The sequence below is a fragment of the Chiroxiphia lanceolata genome, chromosome Z, assembly GCF_009829145.1.
Source record: "Chiroxiphia lanceolata isolate bChiLan1 chromosome Z, bChiLan1.pri, whole genome shotgun sequence".
In the NCBI taxonomy this organism is placed as follows: domain Eukaryota; kingdom Metazoa; phylum Chordata; class Aves; order Passeriformes; family Pipridae; genus Chiroxiphia; species Chiroxiphia lanceolata.
In genome coordinates, this window is record NC_045671.1 from 62930954 (window position 1) to 62945424 (window position 14471).

General features: G+C 38.3%; 1 protein-coding gene across 18 annotated transcripts in view; it reads right to left on the reverse strand.

Moving 5' to 3' along the window:
• Nucleotides 1-6312: 6312 nt before the first annotated feature.
• Nucleotides 6313-14471, reverse strand: part of ELAVL2 (ELAV like RNA binding protein 2) — a 112217-nt gene continuing 104058 nt past the window's right edge. For 14 of the 18 annotated variants that reach the window (XM_032675412.1, XM_032675418.1, XM_032675411.1 and 11 more), the window contains 3 exons: nucleotides 12848-13073; nucleotides 9527-9565; nucleotides 6313-9050 (listed from right to left, as the gene is read on the reverse strand). In XM_032675412.1, coding sequence (XP_032531303.1) covers nucleotides 8720-9050; nucleotides 9527-9565; nucleotides 12848-13073 — 596 coding nt within the window. In that variant the 3' untranslated portion in view covers nucleotides 6313-8719. The remainder of the gene's footprint in view (nucleotides 9051-9526; nucleotides 9566-12847; nucleotides 13074-14471) is intronic. The other 4 variants (XM_032675421.1, XM_032675420.1, XM_032675405.1 and 1 more) reach the window with 1 other exon arrangement.

Genomic DNA, 14471 nt, shown 5'->3' on the forward strand with positions numbered 1-14471 from the left:
ACTTGCACAAATCTACTTGCATGGCTTCGATGTGCAGTGCATGGGTTGGTTAACAATAGGCCAGAGAGATGGGATGGGTCACAACATGTCATGTGTGACTGCTGAGTGTAAGCACAACAAACAGGAATCTAAGGAAGCCTAAATTCACTTTATTAAATGTTTTTCCTAGTAAAAAAAAAAAAAAGCCCACTAAGAATAGACATAATTTATGGCAAGCATTACATTCACTTTCAAAATTCAGATTTATAACATATCTGAGTTTGTGGCAATGAAATTGGTTACTGCATCTATGTGCAATGAATATGCTACAGAATACTTCAAGAAAAGAGTAATTCAACCATAAAGTCTCTGGAGTCTTAACTCCTCAGAAACACGAACTGTTAAACAGGGAAGGCAGACAGCTTGAACTGAAGGCTACAACTGAACTGGTCTGGATCCATCAGATATACTGCCAATATTAATCAAGGACAAAAAAAATAAAGTCACCACTCTTTAGCTTGTATTTTGAATGATGGCACAAAGCAAAGACTGCAGCAGGAAAGAAGTGTTTCACTTTGACCTATCTTCACACTCCTTTTGACAGAACAGGTTGCTACAGAGTATCTTGTATTTCTAAAAGCTAATACCAAACTTTTGAGACAAGTAGATATCAAGAAGCAGTGGACTAGGTTTCAAGGCTATTTAATTTTTTATTAGAGAACATTGCCTTTCATAAGTGCAGGCAATTGGGCCTGTTGTATCAGGGCTTTTAACAGAAGAAGCTTTTAAGAGCAGTAGAATGTTAAAATTCAAGTAAGCACTTGCATTTAAGAACATTCTTGCACTTAAAGCAACAGAAAAACATGTTCTGTACTAGTGAAGTGTCCTATTGAATAAATGAAAATAATTTAATAAGAATTACTTCAAATTTAATTTCAGCTCTTATGTTTTTGTAAAGTATGCAGTGTTTATAATCAATACTCTTACAGCACTCTTAGTGACTTTACAGTATTACAGGGTCACTGAAAAGGTCACATTGATATAGACTCATGTACAGGAATGACATGATTTTAGTACATGCAATAAGAAATTACATTTTATTAACTTTCTGCAGTTATGTTGGTTTTTACACCGATATTACAAATACAAAAAAAACCATAATATTCTCCTTTTTCCCATTTATGTCTCAGAACAGAACGTTGATTGAAAATAGGAGAGTAATTATAAGGTAAAACAGTAATCCATCAGACTTCATAGCAAAAAGTTAGAAAACTTCCTAATCCACAGAAGTTGATCATGTTGTTTTAAAAGTACCCAGAAGTTTACATTGCTTACTCAATTTTTGTCATAGTGACTAAAGGTATAGGCAACAATTCAAGCTTTTCAGGTTAAAACTGCTCTTTGCCCCAAAAGCAGGCTTTCCAAGACTATCCCAGATTATCACCTCATCCCACCAAAAGAGAAGATCTCTCCCCCAGCTTTGTTTTGTTGACCTCTCATGTACTAGCACATCTGCTAGCCCAAACCACTAGCCATCATAGGAGTAGTTTTGCAAACAGGTGCCTTTACAGTGAAGTTTAATTAGGGAAATGTCAGTGCAAAAAAAAAAAAAAAAAAAAAAAAAGATGCATTTTGAGATGTACACATTGAAATGTTAAAGTCCAAATGCCACAATGGGGCAAAGCCCAACATCTAAGGATGTGCAAGCACAATTGGATCAACAGTGTTGACATGGCTGAAATTGCACAATCCCAGGCTATTATTTTACCTGTGATGGAGCATAGCTCAAATTGTGTTTGTTTCTCAAACTGTTAAAAAAACAGAGATGTTATCTCTAGTAACAAAATACATCATAACCCTTTTGATAGTCCTAATTAGTTGCTGCTTTTCAAGACTTAACTAAAGTCACCATTCCTATAAGCTCAGTCACCTTCATGTAGTGTGTCTGAAGTGACAACACAAAGGTGTGTAACACTGGTCAGGCCTGCTCAGCAGTGCAGGTAAGAGTATCACAGACTTCTTCGTACCTGATGCCTCGGGGTGTTATGCAGAGAACACACACCACGTACAAAACCAGTGGACAGCCAGCCACTTCAAAAATGCAAATTTTTCATTCATGATGGGAAAATACTCTCTTGCCAAAGGAAAGTTCTCCTAGATGCAGGTGGGAAGGTCACCTGTCATGACCAATCTTGTTGCACACATCTTTTGCAGAAGAGTCCCCACAACCCTCAAGCATGTTTGGCAGTAACAAAGCCCTTGCACAAGTGTCCGAGCAAACACTCATGTCCCCCCAGTTACAGCTCATTCTCTGTCATGATCCTGCTTCCAAGCTTATCTACCACTACTAGTCCCTCACAGATATTTAGAGACACTCCTGGAACTCCTACTACTTACATACAAAAGGAATTAGTCCTCCATCAAACTGCATAAGGTACCTTCACATCTTCTTCTTTAGCTTCATAATAAAACTTTACTGTAGTAAGAAAAGTACTATCTTTGTATAAATTTGTATCAGGTTTTCTTACTTGTGGTCAGCTACACATAATCAAATCTGTATTTTTCAGCACTGACATTTCCTCTGGGCAACTGCATTTATAAATGATACATTTTAGTGCTGCTCCTTGACTGCCAGTTTCTCTACAGCTAAAGCAGTTATAATTTTAAACTGAAGACATTTACATAAACATATTTTGTCCTCATTTCCATATAACAAAATAATTCAACTGTGGCTAGTTATGCTATACTCAAATTGGCGTAAGCTGAGAACGAAAAGCTATTTCTGTGAAAGTGTGCAAGCTGAACACACAGATGTCCCTGCTGGAATATGAATTCCAAATATAACTCCTCATTTACTGCCAAGTAGAGTGTCTTGCATCCTCTCATTAGTCCAGCCACCAAAGAACATAACCATTTAAAAAGCCATTAGGACACACTGTTTCTGTAAGTAAAGAGACAGTTTATCAACACTGGCTATGACTGACCCCTTGAGGCGCTGTGGTGGTTTGAAAAAAAACCTCTCCCCCTGGGGCTAGTGACAAGTCTGCCCCAGTGGTGGTGTTTTTGATACCGGACCAATTAAAAACTTTGTGTGCCCTTGAGGAAATTACATACTCACAGAATTGGAAGAGGTTAATTTTAACTGCATAGCTGGAAGAAGCAGCAGCCATGCCCTGAAACGTCACGTGTGGTGTGGGGCCAGGGGGCCTTTGCCCTCAGCAGCACAGTGACTGAGTGAAGCCTGAAAGATCGGGAAGACCCCTTGGGTTGCATCTTCTTTTCCCTCTCGCAGTGCGGGGGGAGAGGAAAGCAGCAGCAAAAGCAAATAAGGCCCGGACCAGACCAAGAGACACAGGACGTCTGAGGGAAGGAGAGAGAGAGTCAGTTGGAACCAGTTCTAGGGTAAGGACTAAACTAAAAGCCCTTAGAACTCTTTGACCCCGGGGAGGAGGGGTGGAAATCCCCAAAGAAGTCTCCTGAGAGCTCATCCCCTGGGGACAGAACCTTTGTGGAGCAAGAGCAGGGGATAAAGACTTTAAACTTTAACCCCTTGCTCTTCGTGCTGCAGACGTGCTGACACCGGTGTCCCCCCAAACCCCACGGTAATACCCTCGGACGAGGTGGCTGAGGAGTGAGAAGTGGGGGCAGACCCCCCCCCACCTCTTAGAAAAAAGAATAATTCTAGCTACGACAAATCGAAACTGCTGCCTTAAAGAGGCACTTCCAAGTGCTGCAGAAATTAATTTGGAAGAGCTGTGGCCTAAAAGTGAAAAGAAGACTTCTTCTTTCTGGACTTTTTTTGAAGGAAAGGAGAGACAGTATATGTATATATATTGTTTCACCATAGAAGAGATAGTTAAAATTGTTATATATATATATATATATATATATGAAAAATAGTATTTATTGTGTAAGTAATAAATTGTAATATAATTCCCTTCCCACATACTAAAGTGTGCCTGTCTGAAAACTTCTCCTCTCTCACATTAGAACAAATTGTACAAAACCTTTTGAAATTAGCTTTTTTGAAAACTTTTTTTCCAAACCACCACAGGTGCTATTATCTATGTGTGCTGTTCACAGAGCCCATCATCCAAGTAAATGCAGTTCCATCACACTGTAGTGGGATGCTCAACAACACGTGCTACAAGATTCTGTATGAAAAAATCTCACAGTAAAGACGTAAAAGAGAAGGTGAAAGAAAACAGTTAAAAATAAAAGTTATATTGTATAAGCCACTTTTGGAATTGTGTTTTCACTGGTGGAAGTTCACTCTCATTCAACTGAGCAAAGCATATGAATTAAGGTATATATGTACTTTAAAAAGACAAGAGACAGTCGAAGTAAATCTTTAAAAGCTAGTCAACTCAAGTGCTGGGAAGGGAAAAAACCAGCAAGCTATAGTTAACTCAATATCCAATTAATACAGCAATTAAACAACAAATAGACATCAAAATAAAGAGAAAATCCTCTCTCTCTGTACTTAATGAAGTAATAGAAAGGTTAGGGTTGGAACCCTAAGATCATTAACTGTCATTCACCAAGGCAAACAGCCCTGCTATAGGCACATCTGCAGTGGAGCAGGTGATTGAGGGAAGCAGGGCAAATTTCTAGAGCTGGGGGAACCATGTTTGGTGGAGCCAACAGTGGTGGTTGATCTAAATATGATCTACCTGCTATGAATCACCACTCATCAAGGTGAAACAGCTCCCTGGCTGTTCCGACCATCTCTGTGTGTTCCTCCCAGGCTACCAGTCCCTGCTTCTACCCTCTGTAAGCTGTGTTTTGAGTTTGTCCGGTAGCTCCTTGTTCATACATGCAGGCCCTCTGTCATTCTTGCCAAATTTCTTCTTCATAGGTAGGAGACAAACCTTGAATTTCATGCAGCTCTCTTGGGCCTCTTCCTTCCAGAGCTCTATCCCCCTGGTACTCTACTAAGAAGAGACCAAAGTCTGCTCTTCAGAAGTCCAGGGCAGTGAGCTTGCTCTGTGCTCCTCTCTCTGCCTCAAGGATCCCAAATTCCCCCATTTCATGGTCACTGCAGCCCAGGCTGTCCTTGCACTTCACATTCCCCACCAGGCCCTCTCTGTTGGTGAGAACAAGATCCAACATAGCACCTCTCCTTATTGGCTCCTCCATCACTTGTAGAAGGAAGTTATCATCAATGAATTAGAGGAAGTTCCTAATCCAAGAGGTTTGTGGCCTGCTGTGTTGTCCCTCAACAGATACTGGAGTAACTGACACCCCCTTTGAGGACCAGGGTTTGTGAATGCAAGGCCACTCCTATCTGTCTGTAAACGGCCTTGTCTGCTCAGTCTTCCTTGGTCAATCTACAGATGGACTGTAGCAGATTCCCACTGTAATGTCCACCTGTCCCCATCCTGCCTCTAATCCTGACCCATAGGCTCTCACTTAGCTCCTCATCCATGCCCAGGCAGAGCTCTAAGCACTGGTCATTGATATAGGGGGTAACACCCCACCCCCTCCAGGTTCTGCGTACCTCTTGCTGACTTTGGAATCTAGCTGATATGACTGGGATGGCACATCATTCCACACTTCATCACATTAAACAACATTCCCCTTCCCCACCATATCCAGTTTAAAGCCTTATCAGTAAGTCCCACTAGTCCTCTTCTCCTTTTGAGGCAAATCCCACCTGAATTCATCATGCCCTGTGCTATGTGGGCCATCCCATTATCAAGGAAACCAAAAATTTGGCAGTGATACCAGCCACAGACTCATGTATTAATAGACTGGGTCAGCTTGATTCTTTCAATGTCACTACCCGCACCTGGAAAAGTAAGAGGAAAAAATAACCTGCATCCCTCATTCCCGTACCAACTATATCAAGGCCTTGAAATCTTTTGATGGCTTTTGGACTATGTGTTGTCACTTTGTCACCACGCACATGGAGGACTAGCAACAGGTAGAAATCTGAAGGTTGAACCAGGCTAAGAAGTTTCCTGGTGACATCCTAATCTCAGGCCCCAGGAAGGCAGACTTCCCTGAGGGGATGGTCCTTCCAGCATATTGGAATCTTTGTTTCCCTTAAAAGGGAATCACGTATCACTACAATCTTTCTTTTCTTCCTCATGCAACTGGACTTGACAGGAGGTATAGTCCTTTCTTGACTTGGCAACACCTCTGCTGGAGTAGGACCTTCGTGATTGCCTTACCACATCCAGAGCCCCATACTATTGAACCTTGTTGGTAACTAAAATTCTAAGCTAATTTACAAGTAGCTCTCGAGAGCTTTGCAAAAAAGTCTTTCACTCAGACTGCTTATTCCTTAAAGCAGTGAACAATATGGTAAAAGACCTGCTCATGACACTGTTTTCCCTTCAACTTTGTTTATTGATGTACTGAACATGAAAAAGTACAAAGAATCCAAACACAAAAGAAAACATGTACAACCTCTTAAATACTCAACAGAATATATTCTCTATTCCAACAAATGTGAATTAAGTCATACTATACAACTTCAAATAAATACCAGCCTTATATTTTACTAAGTGCTCTGATAAACACTGTAAAGTGAAGCCCAATTTACATGCCTTCTCATCAATGCCGTTAGTTGCTACAATAGTATAGGAAAGAAGCATGTAGCTACTGATTTTCCCCACGTTGGAAAGTTTGTGATTGATATACTATATACAACTTTTAATGCAGAGGAGTAGCTTTAACAATCTAAATGCACCTAAGAATGAGGAAGTGCTCAGGAAGCCAATTGACTTTTGAATAGCATTGAGTGGGTCAGCATGAAAACTCGCTTATTCACTTTAGCACGCGCTTCACAGTATATGTACTGTACTATACTGAAAATTTTATAACTACAATTTAAATGAATAAGAACCAAAACCAACTGCAAATATAGTGTACAACTATGTTATGCATAGAACATTGCTTTTTCTAAGGGGAAGCGTATGAGCATCTCAGTTTATACAAAAGCAGGACGTAACTACATAGTTGTCAGTGCATCCTGGTGAAGGCATCAAACCCTCAGCTTTTTTTGAAAAATTTAATTATAAGCTAGATGCTAATCAGAAAATATTCTGTATTTGTTTTCCTTAAATTTCTTCAATACATGGTAAAGACTTTTTTTCTATTTCCCCAAATAGTGATTTAAGCATCATACAAAGTTAAACTTCAATAGCATACAGGTATTTATGGTTTTCATATGAAAAATGTAAGGAAATTTGTTCAAAACATATGTTTATATTTGTTTTTTTTACCACAAACATATTTATAAACAAAAATGTTGCATCACCATAAACAGCTGAAGCTAGACTATCTACAGACAAAAAGAGCAACAGATTTGATGCACTGTAAATTCAAGTCCTCAGGACAAAAAAAAAAAAAAGCAGACCTCAAGTAACAATGTTAATGCCATTTACAAAGAAAAAACTCATACAAAAACATTCAAAATTGAACATCACTTGGCATGTAACTTAAAAAATAAACCAAAATCAAAATTGGCTGAAAGGTTCATAACTTAAGGTCTTATTTACATTACACAAAGCTCAGGTGTTAGCCTTGAACCTAACCTTCAAAACACCTCCTAACATACCCAACTCAGGCCACTTCTGCTGATTTGCTACTGTGCAAACCATGCTCAATGTCTTTTAAGACAAAACAATTCTTCAAACAATAGCAAGTACATCACTAAACACCGTGAGCTCTATCTGAAGGGAATTCTTTAGGAAGAACAGATTTTTTTTTCCCCCATCTCTCAGTATTTTAAGTTTTCTGCTTGCTCTTATATTCTTTTTTTTAAATTTTCACTTGTTTCAAAATCACAAATTAATGTGAGCCACCTATCACTTAATAACCAGGATGATCAATGACTCCACTGGTGATTACAAAAAATGAAACCAACAGTGCATCCCATTGACTTTACTTCTTAATACAAAGGTCTCAAAAGTATTTCTACATCATAAATCTTTCTAAATTTTTCCCAACAACTGTAAATTTCCTGGTAAGTTTTAAAAGCTCACTAGGTGTCATATGAAGAGATTTCTCAAAGTATTCAAGTCAAAATATTTGTTCCAGGACCAGTAAAAAGTTTCTCCAAATTTTTTTTTTTTTTACAAAAATAGATGCTTTTTTTTCTAAACCCACATCAAAGAGGTTCTTATCTCTTTGGCAAGGTACTGCTTTACGAAAAGTTCTCCAGTATTCTTACAATAAGCTTTTATAATGAGTTCCCATTCCCCAACCCAAACGATAATTATAAAATAAATACTGCTTACAACTTTATAAATAAAATGTAAACTTCAGATACTTTTCTTGAACAACAAAAACCAAAACAACAATGCATTACAATGTAAATTAAACGAAGCAAATAAAAAAATTAAAAAAACCCAAACAACAACTTAAACTACTACACAAAGCCTCAGTATTTACTCATAGGTTCAAGGCAGTCATGTATAAAGAAAAAAACTTCTTCCCTTAGCTGAAACATTTTAAAAGGTCCACCTTCTTCAAAGAAGGCAATAGAATATGTATTGTAACAGGTAAAAACCCTGTACCTCTTGTCAATATTCAAACACAAAAGATATTTAAGAAGTTCTAATTCAAATATTAGCAATAAAAAATCTCATATATTCTTAGGATGCTAAGTAGTCATTTTATCCCCATTTCCACACTGACATACAACAAAGGCATTTACTAATGCATAAAGCTTCTTGTAAATTGCCTTTGTTGTATAGTTTTCATGTATTAATGCACTGAGAATAACTTATTAGGCTTTGTGCGTTTTGTTTGTTTTGAAGGAGACCTGCAATACTCTGTCACCAAGGCGGTATCCATTCAGGCTAGCTATTGCCATAGCTGCCTCATCGTAGTTTGTCATAGTCACAAATCCAAAACCTTTGCACTTGTTGGTGTTAAAGTCACGGATGACCTTCACATTGGTTACTGCTCCGAAGGGTCCAAACATTTGCCAGAGGATGCTCTCATCAGCATCAGGGGCCAAGTTGTACACAAAAATGCACCACCCAGTTCCTGCATGCCCAGGGATATTAATTCCAGCCAAACTGGTCATTCCATCAATGGTCATTGGAGGAAACCTACTGACGAATGAGGGGAAGCAAAACAGAATCATAAGGTGACTGTTCACAAAAAAATCCCAGCAAAGAAATGTTGAAATAAAAAAGAAAATGATACAGAGCTTTTCACAGGATGAACGTGTTGCTCAGGCTAATAAGGGGACATCACAAACATTTTCTACCCCCCAACTGGACAAATATAGTGTAAAAAATTATACACAAGTAGGGAGAACTGTGCTAGGTATGTCTGAGATGATGTAACATAGAAAATCAAATGGAAAGCATGCTATAAACCTGGTGAGGGTTAGTAATTTGAAACAGGAATTCCGTGGAACTGCTACAAATCGTTTATCTATTTCATGCACAAGCAACAAAATGAACAATCTCAGCTGAAGTCTCAACATGCAAAAATCCAACATAAGTCTTACTGAAAAGAGTTTGCAAAATACTTCAAAATAATTTTGAATATGGTTATTATAAACCAAATAGCTCTTTTTTACCTCTTTACTCCATAAGCTATGTTGAGCAGGTTGTCCAACCTACAAAACATTTAGCAACATGTTAAGTCTTCAGACTTTTCTATCCTTTAAGATTAAGGAAACTTGGTATATTACGGTCACATCCATTATACCCTACAGAACCTCATGCAATGTTAATGTATCACCACTGAAAGAGCTGTCCCACCTTACTACACCTGATACAGTTAATGAATACAAAATAGTTCCTGGGTAGTAACCACAACCATAAGAAGTTCATTTCACAAAGTATACCACTACCACAAGTTTAGCCTAAAACAAATAGCATTAGCATTAAGTTACAGTCAGTGAGCACATTAGTTAAGTTTTCCACCTTACTAACTTGGTTTAGATGAAGAGTTTTATTGAGGCTTCTGACAGTTTGCACATATAATTACCAAGACAGATGCAGTATTTTTGAGCAGCAGCAAACATCATAACATAAACTGCAAAAAGGATTTTTCATTTTCTTACTCCTTTTGATAATTCCAAGAAGTCAAGCAGGTGAGGCAGAAGGCTAGCTAGGGCTTTTGGAGCTAAGGCCAAAAAAGCAAGTATATGGACAGTGGAAGCAAGGTCGGGTGATAATATTCAGGAGGAATACAGAGATGCTGCTGGCCACTAAAGGGAGTGCATTTGTGACAAAGCTTAATTGGAGTTGACGCTGGTCAGAAATGTGGGGGACAACAAAAAGTGCTTTTCTAAATATGTCGGTCACAAAGAGCAGTTCAAAAGTGACATCAGACCATTACAGGATGAGGATGTTCACCTCACTAACAGGGACACAAAACAGGCAGAGATTTCTCTGCCTGTCTTCAACAACGAAAATGGGGCTAAAAGGGTCCCAGTGTTTTTTCAATATATACACACACACATATATATGTTAGATTGTAAGCTTTCTCTATGTATTTCTTTCCTTTCCCCAAGCTGTTAAAACTGTAGTATGACACTGCAGCTCTAAACCCTTTGAAATTACCTGGCCAACACCTGGGACACATAGTGCCTACCACTCCTATTACTCTTATTCATGGAGTCCCTCAAAATGCTTCTTTAGGAAAACATCTACCCTGAAGAAGCTCTTGTTTCTTCCTGGCAAATCCCAGACATGGGACGAGAAAGTCTTATTACAGATTTGCTTCAGGACTCCACAAAATATGAGCTTAGGTTAAAAAAAAAGTACAGTTGACTTAGTTTTCTCAAACTACAGAGCATTCTGCAGTAAGCCAGGTTTGTGTAATACATTGTCAAGAAAGTAAGCCACCAAATCTCTAAGAGAGCAGAAAAGAGGAATTTAAACAATACATGACTACCATCAGTACACTCAGTGTCAACGACAGAGGTCTACTGTCATTGACATCCTGGGAGAGGGAGAGGAAGGTGAGGGGTTCTATAAACACCATCACTTACAGGTCCTTGCTATAAAGCAGTCAGATGAGGACTTCATTCAGTAATGGAATCACTTTTATGATTTTCTATCAGTTACCTCGAAGATTTGAAAATATTTTGAAGAAATTCTCAGGGACTTTCCACTGGAAACTTTTAAAGATGCTTTAATTTACACATCCTATAGAACAATTACGTAGAGCAGTCTTTGAAAGTCTAGATCAAGTTTTCTCTTAGTAAGAAAAAAAGAGGCACTGTATTGATTCTGTTGCTTTTACTATCCAAGTTTATGCTGATTGTTTTCAGGTCTCTGTCAACTGTTAACAGAGATGGGGCAACTGCATCGGTTAATCCTGTCTGAAACATCAACAAATGTCAAGAATTAAGATTTCTTTCACATGTAACTAATGAAAGATCTGAAGCATTGGTGCCACCTCAACTATTTAGTCAGCACCACACCTGGAATGCTGCAACAATGCAAAGCAAAGACCAAAATACCAAGAAAAGATGACTTTTCCCTTTACAGTTAAAAAACCTAAAAATTTGAAAAGACTGTCTTTTAGCGAGGAAGGATAAGTCTTAAGGTTTTCACAAAAAAAACCAAATTCATTTTGTCTGCAACTTCAGCTTACCTTTTGATCAGTCAGTTAAACCCTTTCCTTCCTTCAACACTGATAAAAGATTTTATTCTCTCTCCCCTATTTACTACAGACTTGGTACTTATTCAGTGCTTTTTGTTACAATTATACTTGTAACGTGGAGCTATCATAGTATCTCTAAAGGTGGTTTAAAGCATTACTTTACACTGAATATCTCAGAAAAAAAAATCAACTTGCCAGCGATATTCATAAAAATACACTGCCTTTTAGACAAAAATAAGCCTCCACCAATCAAAATTTAAGGTTAAAAGCCTAAAGGTGAAGGACAGGGGTAGTCTACAGAAATTACTCAAGTGCAAATCAATAGGTCTTATCCAAAGAAAAAACTCTGAAAGTTGGAGAATTTTTACTAATGGTGATAGATCTACCTGGAGTATCAGTTAAATACTATAGCTACCACAGTCAGCATGAAGTGCAGTCCATGAACTCTGAATATTCAGCCTATAAGTGAGGGTAGCCAATGCATAGCTTTTAAAATTTGGTACATTCTCTTTGAAGAAAACTGCCAGCTGATTTTACTTCTTGAAAAAATAAAATAGAAACTGCTGAAATGTATTACTGTTTAACACATTCCAGTCACATCCTTTAGGAGCAGAAGGAGGGAAGAAACAATCAAAATCACTGAAACAAAACTCAAGGTACTCATGAATGTACATAATACAGTATTTGTTTTGCTTTGTTCTCGCCATCTGTCCTTTTCAACACACTAAATATCACAGGGAACTGTATGGCTGTAGTTTCAACGTGATGGGAACATATATCCCCAAAAAACACATGCAAAAAATATTTGACTAATCTTCATTATGAAAATTTTGCAATAAGATAAAGTGTAGCATGGAGGGCTTAGACAACCAACAAGGGAAAAAACAAAGCCTGAATAGGGAAGAAAAATAGAGGGTGGGGAAGAGAAGGCTGGCTGTGGCATGCTGTATGGCTAAGAAGAAAACTAAACTGCCTAGGTCAATGTTAACTGAATCAACTTGTGCATTACTCAAGAATAATCTAGGAAATGAAAAGTCATCTTCGAAAAAGTTTTTAGTGACCGAGTAGAAGAAAAAGATGACACTTTAGCTAAGGAGGTTTATTAGACAGTGAAATGCTATCAGTAGGATGGCATCCATTTTTTGCTTTAGCTGTACTGTAGGAGCAGAGCTAAAGTTCACGCAGAAGTTGGAGAAGCGGGAAAGCGCCACAGTGGAGGCAAACAAACACGTCTGTGGGAACATGCAGGTTTCAGCACAGCTGTACACGTTATCTGACTTACCTAAAACGTTGAGCCTGCTGAGCTAGAGGTGCTGGATACCTTCTGTTTGGAGAATGGTACAGCTGGGAAAGAACGGCCTGACTGGTTTTTTGGCTTGGATTGTTAGCAAACTTTACAGTGATGGGCTCTGTGGCACCTGGAGGTTTCTGGCCATTCAAGCCCTTGATAGCTTCTTCTGCTTCAATTCGCTTGTCAAACCGGATAAACCCCACGCCCCTTGATACCCCTGCACAACGTGAAGGAAGCATATAATAATTAATTCAGAGACTCCAGAATATTAGTTGTTAACATTTTATTTTCAAGGCCAATTGCTATGTTAATGGTCAATCACTGTGAAGACATGACAAATTTTGAGCATAAGAGAACCGAGCTTCGGCTCAGAATAAAAATTTTCTACTGTAATTTTAATTTTTAATTTAACTGATGTAAGACTCATTGGTGCAAAAAGCTTGGAAGGTTGAGGGAAAACAGGGGAAAGAACTTAAACCTAGTGAGTCAAAGAAGAACTCTGAAACAAAGCAATTTTGGTGAGGATGGAGATGAACTCAGAACCAGCTGCACTGTAACCTCCGGTCAGTATACACTACTCTGCAGTATCTACACTCACAGAAATTCTGTAAATAGCTTAGTTATCTGCTCTCCAGCAGCAAAAAATGGCATATGCCCTCCTGCAGTACCCCTTGAAGGTCCCTTTGGAGCAAATATGTAGAGAAGATGATGACATGCACGTTCTAGACTGCAGTAACAGGAATTACGGGTATGTCTTAACAGTCCATGGTTACCTTTAAGTATAAGATTCATTTTCAGTGTATCACCATACACCATTAAGTGTTATTTTTGAAGGAAACTTTTCTTGGTATAGAGAAGTCAAAGACAACATGCAAGGGGATCAGCAAAGTGAAGGAAGGTCTTAGGAACATTGCACATCAAAAATTTATATTGTCTTAGACATAAACACTAAGGTGTCAACACTTGAATCAATTAACGTTAAAGCTACTAACAGCCAACATTACTTGAATGCTTCGTTGTAATATTCCTAGTGCCATTTAGAAGCCCTTTATGTTTTGGTTCATAAACAATGATGATTTAAACCACCAAAGTGACAATAAGCGGGTATAAAAAAAGCTTCAAAAAGGTAAATGTCACAGTTTCAACTTCACATCTTTTATCTGTCAGCTTGTGTCACAACCTTATTATTCATTTCATTTTGAGCCTACCTCTCCCAAATTACTAAGAAGGAAGGAAGCAAGCTTAAACCTGAACAACGTTCTCTATGCTAGAAAACCACTGTGCAAATACCAGGATTTATTAATACTCAGAATTACCCAGCACATTAGAAGTTTAATTACATTTACTTACTGGCCCATTTGTCAGACCCCATCTATTTCTATGCAAGAATATACAGGAACATACTGTAAATGATTATTTATTGCAAAGACTGGAAATCTGACCCACAAATCTGCTACTTCTACGCATCAGTATTTGGTCTTTAGCTTTCCTTTCCATGCCTCTCTACACTCTCAGCAATTCACACTATTAAAACACTGTATAATATGTCAATATTGAGATTTCTTTTAACTGCAAAGGACTACATACAAGTTCCTCTGCAGGTCAGTACAATCCT